The sequence below is a fragment of the Coturnix japonica genome, chromosome 9 (genome assembly GCF_054131305.1).
Source record: "Coturnix japonica strain WE chromosome 9, WE-NBRP24, whole genome shotgun sequence".
In the NCBI taxonomy this organism is placed as follows: Eukaryota; Metazoa; Chordata; class Aves; order Galliformes; family Phasianidae; genus Coturnix; species Coturnix japonica.
Genome location: NC_140671.1, coordinates 27,133,426 through 27,158,738, shown reverse-complemented (window position 1 = coordinate 27,158,738; position 25,313 = coordinate 27,133,426). Strand labels below are relative to the sequence as shown.

The 25,313-nt window shown below is 48.9% G+C and overlaps 1 protein-coding gene across 3 annotated transcripts in view; it reads right to left on the bottom strand.

Moving 5' to 3' along the window:
• KAZN (kazrin, periplakin interacting protein) overlaps positions 1–25,313 on the bottom strand; it is a 129,972-nt gene that overhangs the window by 20,946 nt on the left and 83,713 nt on the right. The window contains exon 3 of one of the 3 annotated variants that reach the window (XM_085508967.1): positions 24,134–24,302. The exons of the other annotated variants lie outside the window; for them this stretch is intronic. Coding sequence (XP_085365093.1) covers positions 24,134–24,302 — 169 coding nt within the window. The remainder of the gene's footprint in view (positions 1–24,133; positions 24,303–25,313) is intronic. 3 annotated transcript variants of the gene reach the window in all.

Here is a 25,313-nt window from a genome sequence, read left to right as displayed (position 1 = left end):
TGATGGTTTTCCATTTGTAGGGCTTGGAATCTACAGTCTGACACAGGAAATGAACTTCAGAATGCAGGGAGTGATTGCAACAAGCAATAACACCACTGCCCATCATGTGAGTGGGGAAGAGTTGGACCCCTTATCTATGTGCCTGTCCATAGCAGGCTGCTGTCAGGGCAGCATCGTGCTGCTGAGCAATGCATGTCTGCACACAGCTCTGCTCAGACCTCACACAAGGTATTAATTGCAAAAACACCATCAAATCTCACTGCCTGTCAGCAGGGACCTATTGGGATGGCAGTGACCTGGCTCCATCAGACGTCATTCTCCTGCTGTTACAACCCCTCGGTAGCTCTGCTTCTGGTTCTGCATGATCCTGAGGCTGAAAAATAGCTGGAAGTATTTAGGTAGCTACGAGTGGTTAAGCAAAAGAGGGCTCTTGCAATAAAACCAAGTGTGTGGATGTCCTTTGGTAAAGGTTATCAAAATATCAGGGCTGGGAGAACTGGGGCTGTACCAGCATCTCTCCCCTAATAACAAACACTGAAGCAATCCTTTCCAGGAGCACGAGATAAAGGATTTCTTCCTCCAGCAGCAATAAATCAAAGGGCACTATCCGACTGATGGGAATTGATTTTTCTCCCTTCCTTTGCACTTAGAGGAAAGCAGGGCCGTGGCGAGAGCTGATGCCTCAAGAATGATCTGTCCAGAAGCAGATGGGAACATCCAGAATAGCAAGGATAAACACGGAGCATTTGCAAGAAAAAAAGAACAACAAAACAGCACTTGATCCCAAGCAGAAGAGGCTGGAAACCTGCTGCAAGCATCACACGGACTGGGGAGAACCCAATACATTGCTCAGCTGCTCCCTGACAACTGCAAGGAAGACAAGATCCCAAACCACAGCTTCCCCTCCCCACCATACCCTGCCTTAGCCTTTAATAACTCATTATCGCATTACAAAGCCAAGGCTCACAGGATTATGGTGTTTAGTAAGAATATAATGGATTTGAGCCTTCCTGAAAGCTTTTGGTATTCCTGCTTTGTTCTGACCTGGCCCCAGAGCCGGGCTTTGCCTTCCCATGCATTGAATGATGCATCCCTGTCTCTAAGTGCAACAACAGGGAATCATAGATACATTGCTTACTCTATGGATATATATATATGTGTGTGTGGCAGATACAACACAGACAGGAGGGAATTTCACACTGAGAGAGGTTCACCGGCCGCTTCCATTCAGCCAAAGAGATTCTAAAATCCTTTAGCAGCAAAATAAACAGCTTAGTGCAAACAAGAGGCTTAGCACACCAGTACTGCTATCTCCTGGCAGGGGCTGAGCATTGCTCTGGTCATTGAGCCCTTCCCAACAAAACCCCCCAGTTCCCTTTGCACAGCCTGTAGGGCAAATGGTTTTGGCAAAGCAGAACGAAAGACAACATGTTTTTCTCCACCTTCTGTCAATGATAGCAGCAACCAGAGAGCAAAAGCAATAATGAGATCCACGCATGTTATTTATGTAGCAGACGGACGCGGTACCTTTTTTGCTATCCCTATTTGATTTCCAAACGTTTCAAAGCAATGCATACAGACAAGCAGGGCTTAGAAAGAAGCAGGGAAATAAGCAGTGAGACACATTGCACCACTGCTCCTTTTTGTTCCCCCAATGAACTGAGAGCCCCCCCCCATGACCCAGCACGGTACCACGGTTACATTCTGCCTTCCAAAGCAACAAGGAGTGATTTCTACCTCGTTAACACTCAAAGCCCTTCTGCCCCAGCTTCCCATCCAGCTCTTCCCAATTCACCCCAGCACCACTCACTGATTTCATGTGACCTTAATGATGCACGAGCCCCAGCAGGGTATTGCTCTGCTCACAACAACACAGCCTTGCTGGGCAGAGTCAGCACATTTTGCTGTTTAGTTTTCTTTTTTTCCCCCAAGAATTTTGCAGCATTACAGAAGCAGATAAACGACTATTCGTGTTTCTGCTCAATAAAACATGAGTTTGGAAATGCCAGCAAGCAACGCTGCTTAAGAGAGGATGGATACTGCAGTATAAGCATGAGGAGGTTGCGTTGTATTATGGATACCCCATCCCTGGAGGCATTCAAGGCCAGGCTGGATGGGTTGACACCCAGCCCGTGGCAGGGAATTGAAACTGGATGGTCTTTAAGGTCCCCTCCAACCAAAGCCATTCTATGATTCACACACTAAACTTCTCCCAGCCACACAATCGAGTAAGAAACACCCAGCTACACCAAATCTTACATTATTCAAACAGGATTTCAGGCCCAAAAAGGCTGCTGAGGAATATCGTGTTTAAAGAGCCATGTTAAAGACATCAGGGATGGTAAGGGATGTGCCAATGCACTGAGAACCAAACTGGTTTGTTGTGACTCTCTTTCTTTCGGGATAAAATTACATTGATTTAAAAAGCACATGAAAACTGGATTACCCCCTTCTCTTGCCAAGCGATTGAATTAACTTCCTACAACTTGCCTCGAATTCTCACATTTCACACTTGTGAGCTACTGCCAGGAAACTCAGGAAACTATTTCCTAGCTGGGAATGAAGTGATGCCCTGACAGCCAAGGACCGAGCCCTTGGCTTCCCTTCAACACCAACACCCAACCAGAGTATGGGAATAATGAACTTTGGAGATGTGCTGTAGGATAACAACGTGTTGGTGTGTACACCATCCCTGCAGACACCCGAGGTCAGGGAATGGGGCTCTGAGCATTGATGGAGCTGTGGGTGTCCCTGCTCAGTGCAGGGCTTGGACCTGATGGCCTCGAGGGTCTCTTCCAGCTCCAACCATTCTATGGTTCTATGATAACCAGCCTCTGCAATGAGACCCATTAGGGAGTGTATGGCCCCACTTCCAGGGTTTGGGATAAGATGGGATGTCATCTCCTTGTATACGTGCTGCAAAGCCAATGGGACCTGCTGGAGAGCTGCACTTGGTACTTGGTTAGACACTGCCAGCTGGAAATATTTCAGCTTCTACAAGGCTGTGAGCTGCCTGCAGACCCCGTCCTCCTGCCTGTGCTGTGCTATACCCCATAATAGTCCCCCCCTCTGCTTTGAGCCTCCTTATGCAGGGAAAGCTCCCAGTGAAAGCAGTGGGAGCCACTTAATTGCCTCTGCTGCAATCAATACAAACAACGCTCAGTGATGCCAACTGCCACGAGAAGCCCTGACTCCTGAACAGCACAATTTCCACTTCTTGCTACTATTTCCACTGCAAAACAAAAACAAACCAAGACCAAAAACTTCAAAGCAAGCAGAATATGTAAGGACAGAACCAGGAACCATTGGTCCCACCAAACCCCATAGACCTCCACCAATGACCCACAGCTCCAGCCCCAACCCAAGGCCCCCCCAAGTCCTTATCACAGCATGTTTCTAAAGGCCTTCCATTCAGTAAATTACAGCCTCACCTGTGCTATTAGACAGTCTGTTATCCTCATCCACCTCTCCCGTTATAATTACTGCCATCATTTGAACGGGTAATTTGGCAGAGGTGTCACTACCCTTCATTACCTTATGGCCATGGTATGTGCAAGGCCATACCATGAGGTTTGTCAATGTTAACTATGCAACACTCCTAAGACCCTTACACTCAACTCTTGACCCTACATGTGAGATAAGGAGGGGATCCAAGACACCCAGCATGGCTTCACCAAGGACTGACCCATCTAATGGTCTGCTAGGATGGAGTGACTGCATGGGTAGACAACTGATGTTGTCTACCTGGACTTGTGCTTCTCACATTCATATCAATGTATTTCTTCCCTTCCTTGGCTCCAGTCTAAGCAGTTTCCAAGGTATGGGGGGGGAAAATAAGCCCCAATGAATGGTAATCATTGGGTTAAACTGGGATCCTAAGTTTAATACGCTTCCTCATGATCCTTTTCTACAGTCTTTCTTCAGGTTTCAAATGCATTCACTTTCTGCTGCCCATAAATCGCAGCTTTCTTTTTAATCTCCTTATGATATTGTGGGAGAGGACTCCAATTTCATAGCAGGCATATTTAAGACAATAACCAATAAACTCATTAAGCTCCCATATAAAAGACTTCAGTGGAGCTGATGCCACGCGCCGAGCGGAGGCGGAGGGCTGCAGAATTGGCTTTCCATGCAGAGGAGGTTGCACAGCCCACTGAGCCCCATCTTGCTTGAAAAGCAGATTTTAGAGAGGCACGAAGAAAAGGAAACAAACAAAAAACAAACCTTAACATATATAGGATGAGAAGAATAAGTGTCTTGGAAATTCTCTGTTTATAAGCTAGGGGAAGGGGAGAAAGGGGAAGAACTTGGACTTGGAATGGAATAAAGGGTCTACTCCCATGGCCATGGTGGGAGGGAAGGAAGCCCCCAGCCCCACAGAACAGCTCCACAGAGCCCTTTCTTTGCAAGAAACTCAACTTTGCAACTGCTTTAAACTCAACACATAGGTGAAAGCCATCCATGTTAATGCCAACTCCAGGCAGTGATACCACCATCCAATGGGAAAACCATGAAGCTGTCCCAAACACCCCCCAAACCCTTCACACACAAGGAACATCTTAAGGGTGCAGGTTTCTTCACCTTAGAGGAGTGGAGGTTGAGGGGTGAAAGCAAACAAAGCTGTTTCCATGTCTTACAAGAGACAGAGAGTTCCTCTTGCAGGAGAGAAACGGAGCCATTCACGGCCGGCCGTGACTCTAAACACTCATGAAAGTGCTGCCATATGGCTTCAGATTTATTGCTTGTGTTTTCTAACTTGCACATCTGTTTTCTATAAGTAGCTGTCCAAGTCAATGCATCTCCCCTTCCCTCATGAACCGCCCAGGGAGCTTTGCAAGGACGAATATCTGTGGCTTCAGTGTTTACCTGCTTAGTGGCCTTCACCCTGTCATCATGAAGATGTAAAATGCTGTTCTAATATACCCAAAGTAGGAGCTTTTAGGTACAGTGTCCTTGGAGAACCACGCTGGATGCCTCCAAAAGCAAGGCACCATTGACCCAAATTCTTCCCATTTCTCTGCGCTATATGCATCTTCCCTTAAACAGAATGCTGAATACAGGAATCTGGGAGGAAAGGGGAATTCCTCTAAGGAGAAAAGCAATAGGAAAATGGCATAAAGCCAGCAGGGTCACAAGGAACTAATGAGACAGAGCAGACACCAGAGCATCCGGACACAAGGAATGCGTGGCATGCAGAGGGCAAAGAGGACCAAAACAGCTCCAGAAGAGTTTGGTTTTTGTGGAGGACCACCAGAGCAACAAAACGCACTTACTGCTTTGAAACTCCCTTTAATGAAGATCCAATCATTTTTCTTTTTCCCCATTAAAAAAGCGGCCTCGACCTCTCTTCCTACCAAGCCCGCTGAACACGACCCATTCTGCCTTTGTTCTTCACTGTTTGCAAGGAACCTATCAGCTTGTAATGAAGCGCTGGGATCAATGGGATAAAATACTAGAGAGAAAGAAAACAGACAGGATGCATTTTGCTTCTAGACATGTGCAATTACGCAGTGAAACTCTCTTAAAACAAATTAATGTGCTCAACTGTCCATCGTGCCCTCCAGTAGTATTGCAAGGCAGGATGTCACCAGCAGCCCCTTGGGGGATGCATCATGGAGATGCAAAACAGGAAGGTTAGAGGGCAGAGAAAGTGATAAGGGAATAAGTGGAGGCTGAAGTTTTACTGTAGATATTAGAGAAGAAATATTTCATCTATTGAAGAAATTAAAGGTCAGGAAAAGGAGATGGTGACTGCTATGCTTGAGTGGTTTCCCAATCCAAGTACTGACATACATGAGGTTCACTGTGTTCCCTGCCCCAAAGGGAAATGGAGATGACGAAGGGCTGGAGAAAAGATGGGAATGGAAGGAGCAACAAGGCATGGAGGCATCACTCAGGGCTGGCAGATGTCCCCATGTGGGATGCCTCCATGGTTAAGATGTCCATTGCCACTTCCCAGAACCACAGAATGGTTTGAGCTGGAAGGGACCCTTAATAGTCTTCTAGTCCAACAATGAACAGAGACATCTGCATCTCACGCATAAGGCAAGGCTGACGATGACCCCAAACCATCTCAGCCCCCCTCAATTATGTTACCTCCTGCTCAGGTCCCCAACACAACAAGCAGCACATGAACCTGCCCAATGAGTTGTTATTTCAACCCCAAACCGCATAAAACTGAAAAACCCAAATTAAAGCTCATGCTCCAATGCTGCCCACTGCTCCCCTTCTGACGCAGTGCTGCATGCCTTGGGCTGACCTGCATTAAAGATGGCTTAAAGGAAGGAAAAGAAAGAGCACAGACCTCAAATGCTTCTCTAAATACACAGAATGGCTGCGATCAGTGCAACCGTAACAGCACAGCCTGCAGAGGACAGGCAAAATATTAAGCAGAATTAAGCCTTAAAGGATGTTATAGCCCTTTGAGAAAAACGAGCCTGATTTCTTTTATCCTCCTGTTTTACAGCAACTCAGAAAGCACTCATCTTTAGAGCAGGATCCGCAGTGCTCATTACATCAGGCGTTAGGCAGCAACCACTCTAGTCTCAAACAGATATATAACCTAAATGGTGGCCATCAGGCACCATATTGCCACCATACAGGCTCTATTTCAGAGCACTGTCCTCCACGATGCTCGTAGAAGTCATTAAAGTCTGCTTCTGCAGGCTGAAATTCAGATGTATAGCTAAAGCACTCACCTCAGACTAATGACCCTCCCTACCCTTCAATGTGCTTCTGCTCTTTGAAGGGCTCCTTCACATGTTGGAATATCCAGTTGTTGGATGAGCCGATTGCTGGGTAATTATTGGAGAAACACAACTGGAACCTGTCCATTCAGAACAGCTTCACTCCAGCAGCATCCTCATGGAGACCAAGAGACACCTGGATTCAGGGCCAGGATAGTCAGCTTTTTGCCCCCTCCATAAGCTAAAATGCCCCTTTCGTTGAGAGATGGATGAGGAAGGATGTAGGATATCCTAACTGGTGCAGGCAAAGAGATATATCAGCTGGCACAGACACCTTGCCAACCATGGATGGGCTGCAGAGAACAGCACAACGCAACCAGTAATAAATAAATAAAGGGGAAAATGATAAACCCAATGGATTTACAAATACAAACACATAGCAAAGCAGCCCCACTTGTGCTGCATCCAGCCACTTCTTTTTCTTTCACCCCAGCTGGACCTGCTCATCAATTATAGTCTGGGTACCCAGACGGGTCCTGCTGTGCTCACTCAAGCATTGCACCCACTCCTCCTCTTGCACGTGGAGACTGTGCCACCCCACTGGGTGCCAGCGGGGACATCTGCCCACAAGGTACAGCTGTCTGAGCACAGCCCAGGCTGAGCCCTCAATTATTAATGTTATTTGGGTAGCACTGTCAGGCAGCCCAGGGCTTTGTAGAAAGGCATGAGGAAGATGTGATAAGAAGTTGTATCTTTATGGGCTTTATCCACCTTCACATCTGGTCAAATCTTGAAATTAAAGGCAACTTTCTGAAGCAGCCAAGAACTAACCCAGCTCTGTGCTCCTGCTTGGTACTCATTTGCATGTTATAAATATTTATATTGTTTCAGCTCCCATCCTTCGATGACCAAAGTGATCACATTTCAAAGGCTCTATATTTAAAGCACACCACACTCGGGTGGCAGCACTGCTTTAAAGTTTAAAGAGCCACGATGCTCTCCATGCACTGCAGATGTGCCTGGAGCTCCACAATGCAGGAGTGGTCCCTTCCTATCACCTTCCAACCTCAATGGGCACATTGAGCAGCCCCCAAATGCCGTCATAGAATCACAAAGTCAATATGGTTGGAAGAGATCTCCAAGATCATCTAATTCAACCATCAACTCATCGCCACCGTGTGCGCTCATAGAATCATAAAGGTTGGAGAAGACCTTTGAGATCACCAAGTTCAACCTCAACCCACTGACCACATTGAGCACCACCAAGGATGGTGACTCAACCACCTCCCTGGGCATCTGTGCCACAGCATCACCAGTCTTACAGAGAAGGAATCATTCCTAATATCCAACTCAAATAGAATCATTAGGGTTGGAAAGACCACTAAGAACAGAGGGAGGCAGCACTCACTGCTGACTTTCCCGAACCACTACCAAGCTTCTCCATTCATAAATATTTTACCGATAAGAAATCAGCCTGCCAAATCTTAACAAGTGCTTTGATGAAAAATACAGAAAGTCTTTTCCATTAGTGCTTTTGATGTTCTTTGCATAGAGAATAATGAATGCAGTAGATTGGTTTTCTTAGCCTCCTCTGTCCTCCCTCACTTTCAGCTTTTTATCTGGAAGAGCTCAGAGAAAACGCAAGATTTGGGCAGGAAAAGCATCCTCATTCTTCCACTTCATGCATGTTGGGCATGGAGAATGTCACCAGGCTGCCCAGGGAGGTGGTGGGGTCACCATCCCTGGAGGTGTTTGAGAACCATGGGGATATGGCACTGAGGGATGTGGTCAATGGACACGGTGGAATGGGCTGGGGATCTTAGAGGCCTCTTCCAACCTTAATGCTCATATGATTCAACTCACACCAAAGTCTTCATCGTGATTCAGTGGGAGGGGACCAGAAGTGGCAAAGCCCTTCAAAGTCATCTCAGAGCTGACAAAATCCCAGCTTGGTTTGGCAAATATTTGCACCCATGGGCAGAGATTGGGTTCCTGACATCTCAAGATGACACAGACGTATCGAGCTCCCTACCCAGACCCAATGGCATGTCAATGGGGAATCATTTGCACAGCAGATTCACACCCACAGCTTGAACCAATGTCATGGTGCTGGATAAAGCTGCTCTGCAATGGAGATTTAAGGCATTGCTTTTTGCTAGAGACACACTGCTAGGCATCACTGCATATAAAGGGATTTTTGTCCCGGTGGCAAAGTGTTAAATAAAAGCAATTTGGTCTTCAAATGGAGCCATTTGGGTGAGTGGACACCACTGAGAGGTGGTAAATGACCCCTGGGAGGAACATCACTGTCCTCACAGCTCCATGCTCAGCACCACAGATGAAGCATCAAATCCCAGCACCGGGTTTGCAACGCTTTGCTGCTGAGCTTTGAATTGCAGCATTTATCGTCTCCTCACACTCTGGCTGTAACATCCAAAGCAATCAGAGCCAACCGAGTCTTTCCTATATTTACTCCCTTAAAGCAGAGCTTTCTTGTGTGGGGCAGAGATTACGGGTTTGGGGCTCCTTTGCATTCATTTCCCATTAATGACTCAACCAATGCTGTCTCCTCTTGCTCAGACGAAGCTCGCTGCGAGTTCAACTAACTCAACGAACATCCATTTAAAGCAGTTTAAAAGAAAACAGAGAAACTGGCATCTAGCAGAATTTGTGAAAACAAGAATCCCGGCAACACCGAGAGTGTTTAAAGGCACTTCAAAGGGAGCACACTGTTATCAGCCCGAGCGGGATGCTAATGTTTGCATGGAGCTATTGCTGCTCATTATTCATCCTCCTTTTTGGCACTGGAAGCAGTTGGGAACTCATCACCCAGGGCTCTCAGCAGTGCTAGCACAGCAGAAACTCCCTGCTATCTGCATGGTACATCTGGGGGTCTTTTACCCCTCCAGTTATAGAGGGAACAAGGCAACCCTAGGTCTGCAGAACTGGGGTTTTGTGCTTGTGTTGATGGTTGGATGTGGTGATCTTGGAGGTCTTATCCAACCTTAATGAGTCTATGGTTCTATGACACGGTCCCTGCTTTCAATGAGAACCTTAGAAATAAGGTGTGTGTAAGATATGATACTGCACTGCAATACACACATTGAGTAGATGAAGGACGAATGCCATGGGCTGAACAGACTTCACCCAGCACAGCTCATCTGCAGGGTTAGCATATGCAAGATCAGGACCTAAATTTGTTCCCTGCCTCCTGGGACACTGATAACTCAATTTTCTCGTTGTCGTGCCGTGCAGACAGATAGCAGAGCAGTGCACGGCAGTGATACAACCCCTGGCTGTCACATTGCATTTTTGTGTGCCAAGACATCAAGGTTGGGAAGCAGCAGCTCAAGAGACAGGAGCTGTAGCCCTGATTCTACTGCAGGGATGGTCACAGTGGGAAGCAAGGCTCATGCCAGCCCAAGTGTCTGCTATGAGAAGCACAGATCGCAGCTCTGATTATCAGGAGCTGCATGCAGCAAGGCAGGGCTCTAATTTCACCCATCAAAAACACAAACGTCGTGGGAGAAAATGAAGGCTGTTATTACAGCTCCCAACCTGCGACCTCTATTTGCAATATACAGCCTTCAAAGAATCAGAGAATCATTCAGACTGAGAAAGATCTCCAAGACAATCCTGTCCAATCGTTCACCCACCCCATCATGCCCACTAACTATGTGGAATCAGAGGGTGACTGAGGTTGGAAAAGCCCTCCAAGATCATCCAGTCCAACCATCAACCCATCACCACCATGCTCACTAAACCACATCATAAAAGCACTAAGGCTGGAAAAGACCTTTAAGACCACCAAGTCCAATCCCACCCTCCCCACGGCCCTCAGTGCCAAACCTCCATGGTTCTTGAACACCTTTAGGGATGGAAACCCCACTACTTCCCTAGGCAGCCTGTCTCCATAGCACAGTATGAATTTCTAGGGCTGGTCCCTTCATGGCAGTGACTGAGAAGGGCCCTGGTCAGGCAGTGTTGGCCAAGTGGCTGGGGATCCTCGTGCATAAAGAAACACAGTGATTCATCCCACTCCCATGCACAGATGCCATTTCTTCCTAAGAAAAACGAAACCCTACTGAAATCAGCAGCGGCTGCTACATTTTATTCCTCCCTTAATCTAAACATATAGTCATAAGAGCAAGGTATTTGCTATAAGGAAATGAGCTGTCAAGTGATTTACGGGCTTGCTCTGTTTCAGCAGCTCCAAGCCTTCTCCACTGCCTATTTTTAGCAAGCTGTAAATTAAAGGCAATAAGGGACGGGGTGGGAGCCAGGTTCAGAAATTTATAGAGCCAACTTATCTACCTCTCCATTACCCCAGTGTGCCGTAACTGCAGCATCCAGTGCCACATGCACCATTATCACAGATTCATAAGAATGGGTTGAGTTGGGAGGGACCCTCAAGGCTATCAAGCCCTGCACTGAGCAGGGATACCCACAGCCCCATCAGTGCTCAGAGCCCCATTATGTGACCTTGGGTGTCTGCACCACCTCTCTTCTTCCTCCTATCCAATCCAAATCTCCTCTCTTTTAGTTGGAAACCATTTCCCCATATCATACATCACACAGCTGCTCAAACCCAGAGTGATGGGTGCCGACATGCACCGTGCACCCAAATCAACTGCCATAAGCAAAGAGCCTCCAAGGGAAACCTGCCCCTTCTACCTGCGAGCTCCATCTCTCAGCTCTCTGTCGAACTTCAGTTCAATAGCAGCAGTTGCCTTATTCACATTTTATTGGTCATTCCAGCCACAATTATTCTCATAATTTCCATCAACAAGAACCGGGGTCCTACACTGCAAAAACTTTTATTTGAGGCACCTCTGCTGTAAACGATTACAATAATTATTCTCCCTCCCATAAAAGCACTTTCTATCCGAGAGCTTTAACAATGGAAAGTTATTACCAGAGCTTTAACAATAGAAAGCTATTACCAGTGTCCTTATTTGTGAGAGCAAGGCGCAGGGAGATCAAATGAATTGCTGGAGATCATTCAGCGACTCGCGGATGGGAGAAGAACTGTCAGCCCCCGACCCTCCACCCAGCATTGACTTGGGCAGGGAAAAAGACATATATCCTTGCAGAGGATATCAAAAGGGAAAGCTCTCCTACTCATGGGGATAAGTGGAATGGGGAGATGGGGAATGGAAGGAGTGAGACTGCGGACACTGGGACTGGGGTCAGTGAGGACACTGGGACTAGGGACACTGGCACTGAGGATGCTGAGTGATACTGGAACTGAGGGCACTGGGAATGGAAGGAGTAGGACTGGGGACATTGGCACTGAGGACACAGTGATACTGGGACTGAGGACATTGACACTGGGGATGCTGAGGATACTGGGAGTGGGACTGGGGACAATAGGGACACTGGAGTGGGGACATAGGCACTGGGGATGCTGAGTGATGCTGGGACTGCAGGCATGGGCAGTGGGGACAATGAAGGCACTGGGAATGCTGAGAGTGGGATTGGGGACACAGGGAATGGGACCAGGAGCATTAGGAATGGAAAGAGTGGGACAGGGAACACCAGGACTGGGGATAATGGGGACAGTGGGACAAATTAGCACTGGATTCTGACCATTCTGGCCAGGGCAATTCACTCAGAAGCACCAAAGGAGCACTTACACATCCCTGGGGCTCTCCCCCTCTCAGAAGTATTTTATGTGACAGTTTATTTCAGAGAAAGAGCAGACCTTAATCAGCAAAAGGGCCATGAAGAAACAGAATATTTATACAAAATTGCATCCTGCTACCAAACAAGATGAAATCCTCCGAGGCAGCTATTAAGGAGATCGCCCAGAGGAAGGGAAATTCAGCAAACCAGATTATCTCTAACAGGCTTATCCCATGGAAAAAAATAAGAAAGCCATCAGGTAGCTCCAAAAGACAATTAATGAAAGGTAGGCAAGAGGGGAAAATCTAACAGGGTGACAATGAGGGGGACATCTATAGGATTGGCACGGATGATCCGGAATGAGGGCACTGTGCTCTGCTGGAGGACGAAAGGGATTTGGAGGTGCTTGGGTCAGGACATGAACCACAGGGGTCCTACACTTCCATAAATACTGCCATCATCTTGGGAACCCAAGAGCAAGGCTATCACCACCTCTGCACACAGTCACAGAATCCTTAAGGTTGGAAAAGACCACTAAGATCACCCAGTCCATCCACCAACCCACCAAATACACTCCTCCAAAACCATACAAGGGTGGTGACGCATTGGAACATGTTGCCCAAGGAGGCTGTGGATGCCCCAACCCTGCAGGCATTCGAGGCCAGGCTGGATGTGGCTCTGGGCAGCCTGGGCTGCTGGTTGCTCATAGCACTGGGTTGAAACGAGATGAGCATTGTGGTCTTTTTCAACCCAGACCATTCTATGATTCTATGAAGGAATGGCACAAACAGGACCCAAGAAGCCTGGCAAGACCACAGACTGACCTTAAGCGCATTTACTTTTCATCTTAAAACGTAAATCTCAAGCCCATAAAAACACTGGCAGCAGGCACCGGAAGGCGCTCAGCGTGCTCTTCTATCGCTCCGCAGGGCAATAGGCTTCATCCTGTTTCCTCTGGCCCCAGATCAAGCAGGCTCCTCATAGGAATTTTCCATTATCCCGTGGCAAACATACCAGGGCAACGCGGCACTCGACTGCCTTACACTCTGACCTCCTCTTTAGTGGTGAGAACGTGCATGAAGCACGGTCCATTTCTTGTAAAACATTCTGTTTCTTGTTATCCCAATGCTGCAATTTGGGTGAAAAGTGGCTGGAAATCCCAGGCTGAGATGGATGGAGGATGGGTGGATGGATGGAGAGAGGGTATTCTTGGCTCCCTCCTGTATCCTCCTCCCAGCTGCTGAGCCCTGGTGCATTTCCATAACCCAACAGACTAAAAAATCTTGGAGGAACTGGGAACTCATCTGCAAACTCATCTCTGAAGCCCATGCAAGCATCCCATTGCCTGCAGACAGATGCCATATGGCAAGAGATGGGTTAAGCCCTGGGCACTACAGTGGAGAGCATCCCAAGGCTTCACCAGAACCAAACCCATGCTTGGCAACCAACCCAACACATTGGACTGGAATTGGATGGTTGTTTTAAGGTCCCTTCAAAGCCAACCATCCTATGGTTCTGTGATCTTTAAGGTCCCTTCCAACCCAACCATCCTATGGTTCCACAGTCTCTGAGGTCTCTCACAACAGAAGCTGTCCCATGGTTCTATGATTTTTAAGGACATTTCCAACCCAACCATTCTATGGCTCTCTAAACCCACAATCAGGCAGTAAGAGCTGTACTGCACAGCCCCATGCTCATTGAGAAGGGGTGACCAAGGGGCACAAAAGATCGTGTTTCCCCCCTTCTTTCCAGAGTTCTGCTCTTGAATAAGGTGGTGGCTCAGCTCCAGGTAAACTCACCCAGCAGCACAGTTTGGATCACCTTGGAGAAGGCAGAGGGCTCTGACTCCAAAAATGCATCCTTAATTATATGTGTGTGAGCTGTTTTCCTTGGCCTGGTTGCAGGGGATAGAGAACTCCGGGCGTCTCGCCCCATAGACCTCTGCATTCAACCCACGCCCTTCGTTAAGCAGTCTGCAAACGAGCTAAAAAAGCCTTAATCCTGCAAACAGCTTCTGCAGTGCAAATAAAGAGCAACAAGCCAAGCACGGTGTGTGTGTGGGGGGGGGGGGGGGGAGGAAGGGAGAGGAGAAAGCATCCCCAGGCAGCGGGGACAAAGCTCACATTGTCCCATGTGCTGCAATGAACTCCCGGGACAAAAACAATGTGGCTTTATGTCTGCAAAGGGACAAAGCTTTTCTAGGGCACTGCCAGCTCTTGCGACGTGTCCCCAGCTCCCCAGCGGCGCATTTGGGATGAGAACTCACTGCATACATTGCAATATAAAGACAACAGATCCAACTTATTTCAGTGCCTCAGTGCAATTCGCCATCAGCTTCTTGCAAGGTGCAGGCACCGTGCACCTCCCCAGTGCTAAAACACCAGGGGAGCAAGGCACAGCTCCAGCCATCAATCTGTACTTACCAACTAATCATCCCTGCCAAAAATAACTCATCCAATTATCACTACGCTGTCACTTAAATAATGGATTTTATGCCTTATTATAAAGTAAAATAGATCAGAGGACGGGAAACAATTGCAATTAGTAAAACAACAACAAAAAAGCCAAAAAAATACCCAACTCCTCCCACAACTCTGCAAGCGTGATCTGAATATACGATTAATTTGTACAAAATAAGGGCTGACTGCTTCTGACATCAAAGGGGTCAGCTCAAGCATTGCCATCCTATGCTGCACCCAATGGCAGCACCCATGGGCAGTGGTTCAGGCAGAGGAGATGGAGCACGGTGCTGTTGTGATAGCAGTGTGATGGATCAGAGAACCATAGAACTGTGAAGGTTGGAAAAGAGCACTGCAACCATCAAGTCCAACCATCCACCCAACCCCACCATGCCCACTAACCATGTCAAAGACCTCTAAGATCACCCAGTCCAACGTCAACCTACCACCACTACATCCACCAACCATGTTGTAGAATCATAGAATCATCCAGGCTGGAAAAGATCTCTAAGATCATCCAGTCCAATTCCAACCCATCCTGCCGTGCCCACATCCCTCAGTGCTGCAGCTCCACATTGAACAACTCCAGGGACGGTGACCCCATCACCTCCCTGGGAAGCTGAGCCAGCACGTCACTGCTCTTTTGAAGAAGAAATTACTCCTTTTCCCAATGCAGAACACATCCCCAGCTGCGTCCAAGCCAGTTTGGAGAAGAACAAGTTGCACATAAAAGAACTTATCAGTTGTAAAATGTTTTCAAAACAAACGAGAGAAACCCAAAACATTTTGAGTCTTCACGATGGCATAACAGGACCCGTACAACACTGATCTTTAAAACAACATCCTTCTTCGGATCAACAAGAAAGATAACGAGCTGACAAAACACTTCCTTTTGTTTTAATACAGCCTTTTAATAACCTGAGTGCTGTTGATGTGGATTGGGGTTCAAGAGAAGGGCAAATTAATTCACTAAGCATCCAGAATTAATTGTACTTAGCTCGGCTCCACGCTTCCAGCTCTGAGTTTCACCACTTGGGACACAGAACAACCTGCCTCCAGCATGGCCACGGCGCAGCAGATGCCAACAGAACAGCCAGAGAAACCCACTCTCCATTTAAAATAAATAAATAAAGTCTTCCACCTCCAAAAAATGTGTTAACATCTTTTTTTTTTCACGCAAATATTTTCCGTCTGAGCTCACTTTTAACAGCTTCAGCTGGATATGATTAGGAATGCAAACAAAGCAGAGGAGGGGAGGAGGCGATGCATGAGCACAGGCGAAGCCCACTGCAGCACCAAGTTCATCATGGGCTGTGAACTTCATCAACGTGGTGCTTTTCCCTTCAGCCACAGAACTAATAGTGCTGATGCATCAGATGTGTCATTGTGTTCAGTAACACTGCCCGGGTCTGTGCTGCCCCAGAGGAGCTGGACATGGAGCCAAGGGATGAGACGTTTCGAGACACAAACACGGCATTCTCGGCGGGGACGGTCACATAAAACCATCCTCCATTGCACTGATTTGCTTTTAAAGTAGGACAGACACTCCAGATGGTGAAAGATGAGGATGGGGGACCCCAAATGGTGAAGGATGGGGACCCCAAACGGTGAAGGCTGCTATGTGTCCTGCATGGAAATCTCCCATCCATGCAATACTCCACGCTCCTTCTGGTTGGAGCAGAATGCTCCTAAGGGTGCAGGAGAGCTTATTTAATTGCTAATGAAAGGTTGAACAGGCATTTGGGGTTCATCCAGCTGGGAGCACTTGGAGCTTGGAAGCCAGAAGCAGGGCTTCTTAAAGGGCTGACAACAGCAGGACACGGGGAAATGGTTTTAAGTTAAAAGAGGGAAGATTTAGGTTGGATGTTAGGGGGAAGTTCTTTATTAGGAGAGTGGTTAGGTCCTGGAACAGGCTGCCCAGGGAGGTTGTGGATGCCCCGTCCTTGGAGGTGTTCAAGGCCAGGTTGGACGGGGCCCTGGGCAACCTGATCTAGTAAAGGTGTATGTTTGGTGGCCCTGCCAGGCAGGGGGTTGGAGCTACATGATCCTTGAGGTCCCTTCCAACCTGGGTCATCCTGTGATTCCGTGAAGAAGCTCCACACCAAAGAGCTGTTGGGTTGATCCCCAGCCACTAAGATCCTGGACATGGGCTGCAGCCCTTCAGAGCCCTGGGAATCATAGAATCATTACAGTTGGAAAAGAGCTTTAAGATTACGAAGTCTGACACCAACCCACCCTCACCATGCTCACTGACCATGTCCCTTGGTGCCATATCTCCACACTGAAGATGGTGACCCCATGCTAATGCATTTCCCCTCTTTACAAGAAGAAATTCTTCCTAATATCCAACCTGAACCTCTCCTGGCACAGCTTACAGCCATCAATGCCTTTCCTATTGCTGCTACCCGAGAAAACAGGCTGACCCATGAGCCCAGTGGGCATGCTGGCACCCCTATATCCTCACAGGGGAGAGGTGCCCCCAGGAGCAGGTCACGGGGCAACAAGCAGCGCTGGGAACACCCTTGAGAAGACTGCTGGCAGACATAATGTGATGCAAGCATGGCAACTTTCACCCAAAGCAGCCCTTAATTAGGATTAGCACGATGGGTGGGATCGCCCGCCCCAAGCTACACAGCCAGAGCACAGCCTCCAGCTGGTGGGAGAGCCCAGACCTGCTCCCCTCCTCCTTGTACCGTCAAAAAGAAATCCTGGGAAGAGCCCATCCCTCTGCTCCAACCGGTTGGGACAAGCCTTGCGATGAGAGTTCCCAACCAACCAACAACGCCTTGAGAGCCTTTTGGCTGTGAGCAAGGAGGATGCTGGTGCTCAGCTTCTTTCCTTATCCACGCAACCACTCTGCAGGAATAAAATAAAGAAAATCTCCCTGGCTTGCCATCATTTTTATGAAGCAAACCAGGGAGTGCAGCAGGTTGCTGCTTGCCTGGCTAAGCAGGCAGGAAGGGAAGCGCCCGCCGCAGGCAGATCCCAGCAGGTTGGGACGGTGCGGGCTCTGCTTTGCTGCACGGGCATTGGGTGCAGAGAGCTGAGCATGGAGCTGAGCACTGAGCTGTACAGAGCTGAGCACTGAGTTGCATGGATGCTTCCGACAGTGCCCGCAGCAATGCGAACATGAATAATGCAACTTCCCTGCACGCCAATTCTCCCCCCTCTATCGTGATGAAATGTATCAGCAATTTAAGACGCGCTTTCTGCTGCCTCACCGAGGTAAGTTTGGGTTAAAATCTGGAGAAAAAATGGCTGCATGTGGCTGAGGGCAATATTCATCCAGCTTGAGAGTGAGCACCTGTACCAGGATCCACAGGATCTGCTTTGGTCCGGATGCACTCCCCACATATATTCCCCAACACACTGGAACAAAGAGCATCCATCACACTTCAACCCTATCTCCACCCAGTGCACCACGCTGCTTTTTTTTTCTCCATCATTTCCTACTCTTCTCCAACAAAAAGCACGATGATCACTTTTTGGCAACGTTAATTACCAATTTAATACTTCTCTCTTAACGACATACACAGATTTACAATGAGATCAGAGCGGTCCCGCTAATCAGGGATAAACCCAGCACACTACAGAGGGTTATTGGTTTTTATTAGTCTTTCTTGTTGGTCTAATTGATGGTATTACCCTCTGAACTGCGTACACACGCTTAAAAGAAATTCAAGATAGGCTGGAAGCAGGACCCAAGGGAAGCAGTGTCTGCTTAACAGCTTCATGCCATCACCTGCAGCCAAACCCACTCTTCTCCCCAAGGATATTTGGTGTGAGAAAAGCTTTTGGCCAGCAAGAACAAAAGACGACATCCCAGCAATAGGGATTTTCATAGAAGCATAGAAATCGTGAAGATTGGAAAAGACCACTAAGATCATCCAGCCCAACCCCAACCCATCCCCACCGTGCCCAATGCCCATGTCCCTCAGTGCCACATCTCCACACTGAATCCTTCCAGAGATGGTGACTCTAAGTCACCTCCCTGGCACTTGGTTTATCCCCAGGCAATGTTGAACAAGGCGCTGATGCCATGGCTGAGCACAGTGATGAGGTCAGAGGTGTGATGTCCCACCATCGATGGGCTGTCGTTGACACACTGCCAGCTCTACTTATCGATGCTATCAGAATGGGTTACTGCTGCCAACAAGTGGAGTTAAAGCCTTATCAGCATATGGGTTTTTAATCCTGTGCTGTGATCACTATCATGTTATTGTTGGACTAATTAACAGGCAAAGATCTCAAAGCTTTTTCATTCAGGCCTTCTTTTTTTTTTTTCTTGTTGCTGTTTCTGCCTCTCAACAGAAACAGGTAGAAAACAACCACAAACATAACAAGGTGCAACCAGGCACTGCAGGTACAACATGTAGTTACAACATGGCACCCCAGTCCTCAAACCACAGCAGCACTATATAAAACTCCTCAAATCTCAGCCCAAGATAACACGGTCCCATTGAAATTAAAAGAAGTCAGTAAGGATCTACAAGGCATTCAAACCAGTTTGGTTTGTTTGGCTCAGAGAAGAGAAGGTTGAGGGGAGGACTCATTGAGGCCTACAGGCCCCGCCATGGAGGCCCTACAGGCCCCGCCATGGGCTCAGTGGGGCTGACACTACTTAAAATTCCAAGTACAGCTGAATTTGGAGTTTTTTTTTCCTCCCGGACATCTCAATACATCCCACTAAAACCTTCACAGCCATCTCCATGTTTCTTCTGAGAGAATCTTTTTCTCCCCTCTCTGCAGCTTGAAAGAGCGTCTAGACTGCCTAAACCCAGACATCAAAGTTCAATTCCTCAAATCTCTTCCTCAAATCAATTTGCTCTGCTTTCCACCCCGTACACAGCACATCTCCGCAGAAAACAGGCACACGCTTCCAGGACCTGTAAGCCTACAGCAAATTTCGATCTGCTATAATATCTTACAGCAATCTGAGATGTCTTTTGGGGAAAAAAAAACCCAAACAACCAACAAACATTGCTTTATGATGGGAGTGCAGAGACTACTCCTCCAACGGGTGTATTTAATGCAGTTTTGAAAGGCATGAGATGCTTCTGTGGTGCTAATCATGACCCAATGGGTCTTCCCACTTGGTCCATCAGCCATGGCCAACAGCAACCCCAATGCATTTCTCCCAGTTAGCTTCAAAGGGAGGATATGATGGACAATTTGGTTAATAATAACAGGTTGGAGTTTAAGCATATGGGTGTTCTGTCTGTGCTCAGCTATCACCGCCACGCAGATGCGGTACTTAAAGACTTGGTTTAATGTGCAATGCTGGTGGTAGGCAGTTGGACTGGACAATCTCAAAGGTCTTTCCCAAACTTCTATGGTTTTATGATCTTGGTGCTTCAGTGATGTGTATACAGGACTGGACAACCCTCCTGCTGTAGGGTAGCCAAGCAATTTGTCAATGTGCTCTCTGTGCATAACCCTTTATCCCAACACTCAGAAAGCTGCATTGTGTGTTTCAGCTGTAAGAAGGGCAGATATGGGTGCTGCAAGGTACCTCTGCATGCTGGACAAATAACCACGAGAGCTGTCAAAGCAAAAGGAAATAACGTTCATTTTTTGACCATCCAAAGATGAGGTGGTTTGTGGGTCTATCTTTTCTTCTTTCCAACCTCCCTACACATGCAGCTGGTTTTACAGTGGTGTTTTAAGAGCACAAAGGTACGGCCCCTTCTGCAAAACCCATGTTTGTATAAGAAAGAAAAGGCAAATGAAAACAGAGGCCGGGTTACAAAACCTAAACACCGCCCGCGGCCTCACTGTGCCTGCAGAAGAGGCACAATCCTGTTGCATCTCTGCAGAAATCTACTCGTCATCAGCAATGCCAGCTCCCTGCATTCTGCTTGCTGTCTCAAAAAGGAAAACCTGAATCATAGAATCATCTGAGTTGGAAGAGACTGGATAGCCATGAAGGGTCCAACTCCCCTACACCAAAAAGGGACACTAACAGCTCCATCAGGTGCTTGCTGCCCCACGGCTAAACCACATCCCCAAACCACAGCCCTCAGCCAGATGGGGGTGGGTAGGGATGAGTTTTTCCCCTTCCCTTTTCCACAACACCAATAACTTTCCCAAACAGAAATCATCAGAAGGACTCGATCTACCAGGATGGCCAATTCACCAGGGGTTTCGCACGCCTCGGTTGTGCAAGCTGCTGCGTCAGCCTCCAATTCTCTTTATCTCACGCGTCACTGTCAACAAGGAATTACGAGAATTGAATGTTAACAAGCTGCAGACGGAAGCATTGCTGCGTGCCGTGCTCCAGCTGAAGTTTGGTGCCTCACTTCAAGCCATGGCCCCGCTCGGTGCTGCAGGAACGATCATTTATCACTATCCTAAGGCTCAAGCTAACCACGCCAAATGAGGCTTATGAATAGGAAAGCTGCAGATACATCAAGATACTTCAAATTAACATCAAAAGCCGAGATGTGACGGGGACCAGGCTGCAGCCAGCTCCTCGAGTCTAATGCAACCACATGGATATTTCTCGCTCACTGATTTCCCAGGGCACGCCGCTGTAACAGTAATAGCGCAGCAAGACCTTGAGCTTGCAATGCACGTGGTGCATAACTGCTCCAATATCTGACTGGGTTGTGATATCAGAGTTCCTCAGGCTCCTTTGCAGCATCAGCTCTCAAGCTCTGGAAGAACAAACAGCGGGGAAGATGAGTGGTGAATGCACTCATGCACACACCAGCATCCCCACCAGCATCGCGTGGTACCGATGCTACCAAAGTGGGAAGCAAGATGAGCTGAATGCTGAGCGAGGTCCTTTATTAATAACACTTAGCTACTGATTGTGCTTTACATCTTCAAGCACTTTGCCAACATTAATTAATTAAGGTGTTTGACGTTTAACGCCGGGAGGAGATTGCAGCCAAAGCACTGGGCGAGATGGGCTGACCGCCTGGCTCAGCACACACAGCTTAGCTCCCCTGGACTTCATGTTTCATACAACCATGGAATGGTTTGAGTTGGATGGGACCCTAAAGGCCATCAAGTCCAACCTCATGCAATGAGCCTGACCTTGGGTGTCATCCAACCTGGTTCAGGTTGGACGGGGCCACGAGCAAACCTGATGTACTGCCTGATTCCAATGGCAGGTGTTGGAACTGGATGGTCTTTGAGACCCCTTCCAGCCCAACCATTCAGTCATTAATGCTCACACAAAGGACTGTTACAACACACAAATTCCACTCCTACTACCACCATATGCACGCCCACCACCCAGCCTTGCTCTCACCCCGCTGAATCCCTCCACTTTTGGTTTGAATTACAGTAAAATGCCCTTGAAGCACACACACCTCACCGCAAGAAAAAGCACGCTGCAGCACGGAGACGTCTCAGTGCACACAAAAAGGGCAGAGTTATTACCTCGAGCTGTCTTCAGCTGCACCCTAATTAAATGAATAACACATTTCACAAAAGCAGCGTTAATTACCGAGCCAGGCATGCACTGACCTCGGCTCACAGAGCTTCGGATGGGCCCACAGCACCCACACAGCCAACGGGACCTGGGGACAACATCACTGAGTGGCTTCAAAGCCTGAATTCACCCTTGTGACCCACAGGCTGGTCTGTCCACCCCATTCCCAGCACCATGCCCTCCCACAGGACTTCTGCTCATCCTCTTACTTCTAATAGCCATTCACAGGACGCATGTTTCACAGAACCATAGAATCACTAAGGTTGGAAAAGAGCACTGAAAATCACCAAGTCCAACCATCAATCCACCCCCATTGTGCCCAATGACCATGCTATAGAACCATAGAATGATTAAGGTTGGAAAAGACCTCCGAGATCACCACGTCCAACCATCAACCCACTCCCATCATGTCCAATGACCATGCCATAGAACCACAGAATGATTAAGGTTGGAAAAGTCATCCAATATCACCATGTCCAACCATCCACACATCCTCAGTGCAGAACCAACCCAACCCCACAGCACCGGGTGCATTCTCAGCCCTCCAAATGGCCCCAATGGGGAATGGATCCCACTGATGTTTAACAGGTGGGAAACATGTTTCAAAACCCAACAGGTTGGCTGGAACAAAGCCACCAATGAATCCCTTGCAATCCATGCACAACACCATGCACAGCACCATGCACAATGGGGCACGGAGCTGAGAGCACAACAGTGATGCTGCCTTACAACAGCCCCAAGCAACCCCAAAACCGAACCGCTCAGCAACACACTGCCCCATTCCAGGGACAACAGCAGTAAATAAGTAACAGGGAAATAGCACTCAGTGCCATGGGTGGCACAGAGGTGTAAGGGGAGGGCTCACACCGTGCACTGCTTGGGGTGAATTATAGCACAAGGCTGTGATGATCTGGGGGTATTTAACAGACCTATTTGCATTCAGCTTCTTTAAGCTAACAGCGAGTGCCTTGCTGAGCAGAAAGCACTGAATATCAGCCAGAGCAATGCAGAAGCAATCTTCCCCCCCCTCTGCACACACACACACACACTCCTCTCTGATTGCAAAGCTCAGCACAAACCCACAGCACCAACTCCCTGCACCCCACTGCCAGCCTGGCCTGTGCTGCATGCCCATAACTCTAGGGAACGGGGGGGGGATGTAGGATGGCATGGGGGGGGGCATGCAGTGTAGTATGGGGGCTCTGTAGAATGGCATGGGATGCTGCATAGGGCGGTATGTATGGGGTGGCATATGGGATACACAGGGTAGCATAGAGGGACTGTGCAGAGTGGTATGGTGGGGGGGTGCATAGGATTGGCGTGCAGACAGCTGTGCAGAGCGGTATGGGGGCTGTATGGGGTGGCCTGGGGGGGTCATGCAGGAGGCTGCATTGGGATCATTGGTATGAGGGGGAGGCTTGTGCAGGGCGGTACGGAGGAGCAGCACAGGACGGCATGCGGGAGCTGCATGTGGGCATGGGGGGGGGGGACTGCGCAGAGTGGCACAGAGGGGCTGGATAGGGTGGAAAAGAGGCTGCATAGGAGGACATGGGGCGGGGGGGCTGCAAGGGGTGGCATGTAGAGGGGGCATGCAGGGGGGCATGGGGGCGGAACGCGAATAGGAGGGGGGGTCCCATCTGAACCCGTAGGTCCCCCCACCTCCGCCCCGCAGCTCTGAGCGCCGGCGCTGCCGCTCCGGAGAGGAGAAGATGGCTGCGCTGACTTCCCAAATTACGAAACCGGTTGGGTGAAAGGAAAAGCAAAAAAAAAACGAGCAGGTAAAAAAGCGAACGGAGCGGGGAACCGGCTGGGGAGGGAGGGAGAGAGGGGGGGGGGGGGGGGGTGAAAGAAAAGAAAGGAAATAAAGCAAAGCAAAAATAAAAAGGCAGATAATAAGACATGAAAATAAAAGGGTTGCCCACCTTGCGGGCCGTGCTCCATGGGCGGCTCGCTGCCCAGCTCGGCCAAGCGGCGCCCGGTGGCCGCCAGCTCCGCACGCAGCGCCGTCACCTCCTGGCCCGCCGCCTGCAGCGCGCCGTCGATGCGCAGCGCCAGCTGCCTGTTGTCGTCCATCATGTGCAGGATTTTGGCCTGGGGGGGGGGTAAAAGGGGGGGGGTAAGGGGGAAAGGGAGGGAGGAAGAGGAGGAGAGAGGTGAGCGGGGGTGTGTGTGTGTGTATGGGGGGGTAAGGGGGGTGGGAGGGGAGAGGGGCGGGGAGGGGGCGGGGAGAGAGGGGTGGGAGGGGGATGGATGTGGGAGGGGGGTAAAGGGGGTCGGAGGGGATGGGTAAAAAGCGAGGGGGGGGTGGGAAAGGGAATAGGGTTTTGCAAGAGGGGTGTGCAAAAGGGAATGGGGCTTTGCAAAGTGGGGGTGCAGATGGAAACAGGGCTTTGCAAAGGGGTGTGCAAAAGGAATGGGGTTTTGCAAAGGGGGGTGTGGAAGGGGATAATGGGGCTTTGCAAAGTGGGGGTGCAGATGGAAATGGGGCTTTGCACATATGAGCGCAGAGGAGAATGAGGCTTTGCAAAGGAGGGGGTGAAGATGGAAATTGGGCTTTGCAAAGGGGTGTGCAAAAGGAATGGGGTTTTTCAAAGAGGGGGTGTGTAAGGGATGAGGTTTTGAAAAGGGGGTGTGTGGAAAGGAATGGGGTTTTGCAAAGAGGGGGTGCAGATGGAAACAGGGCTTTGCAAAGGGGTGTGCAAAAGGAATGGGGCTTTGCAAAGTGGGGGTGCAGATGGGAATGGGGCTTTGCAAAGGGAGGTGTGAAAGGGGATAATGGGGCTTTGCAAAGTGGGGGTGCAGATGGAAATGGGGCTTTGCAAGGGGCGATGCAAAAAGAATGGGGCTTTGCAAAGAGGGGGCTGTAGGGGAGTGAGAATCTGTAAGAGGGGCGCTGCAAGGGGGGTGTAATAGGGAATGGGGTTGTGCAAAGGGGGGGTGTCTGCAACGGGGAACTCTGCAAGGAAGGTGTTAAAGGGAATAAAGCAGGGTGAGGGGGGGACAGTGTGAGGAGAGGCAAAAGGGAATGGGGCTGTAAATGGGGATCTGCAAGGGGGGTGTGTGGAAGGGAATGGGGCTGGGCAAGGCAGGGGGGGAATAGGA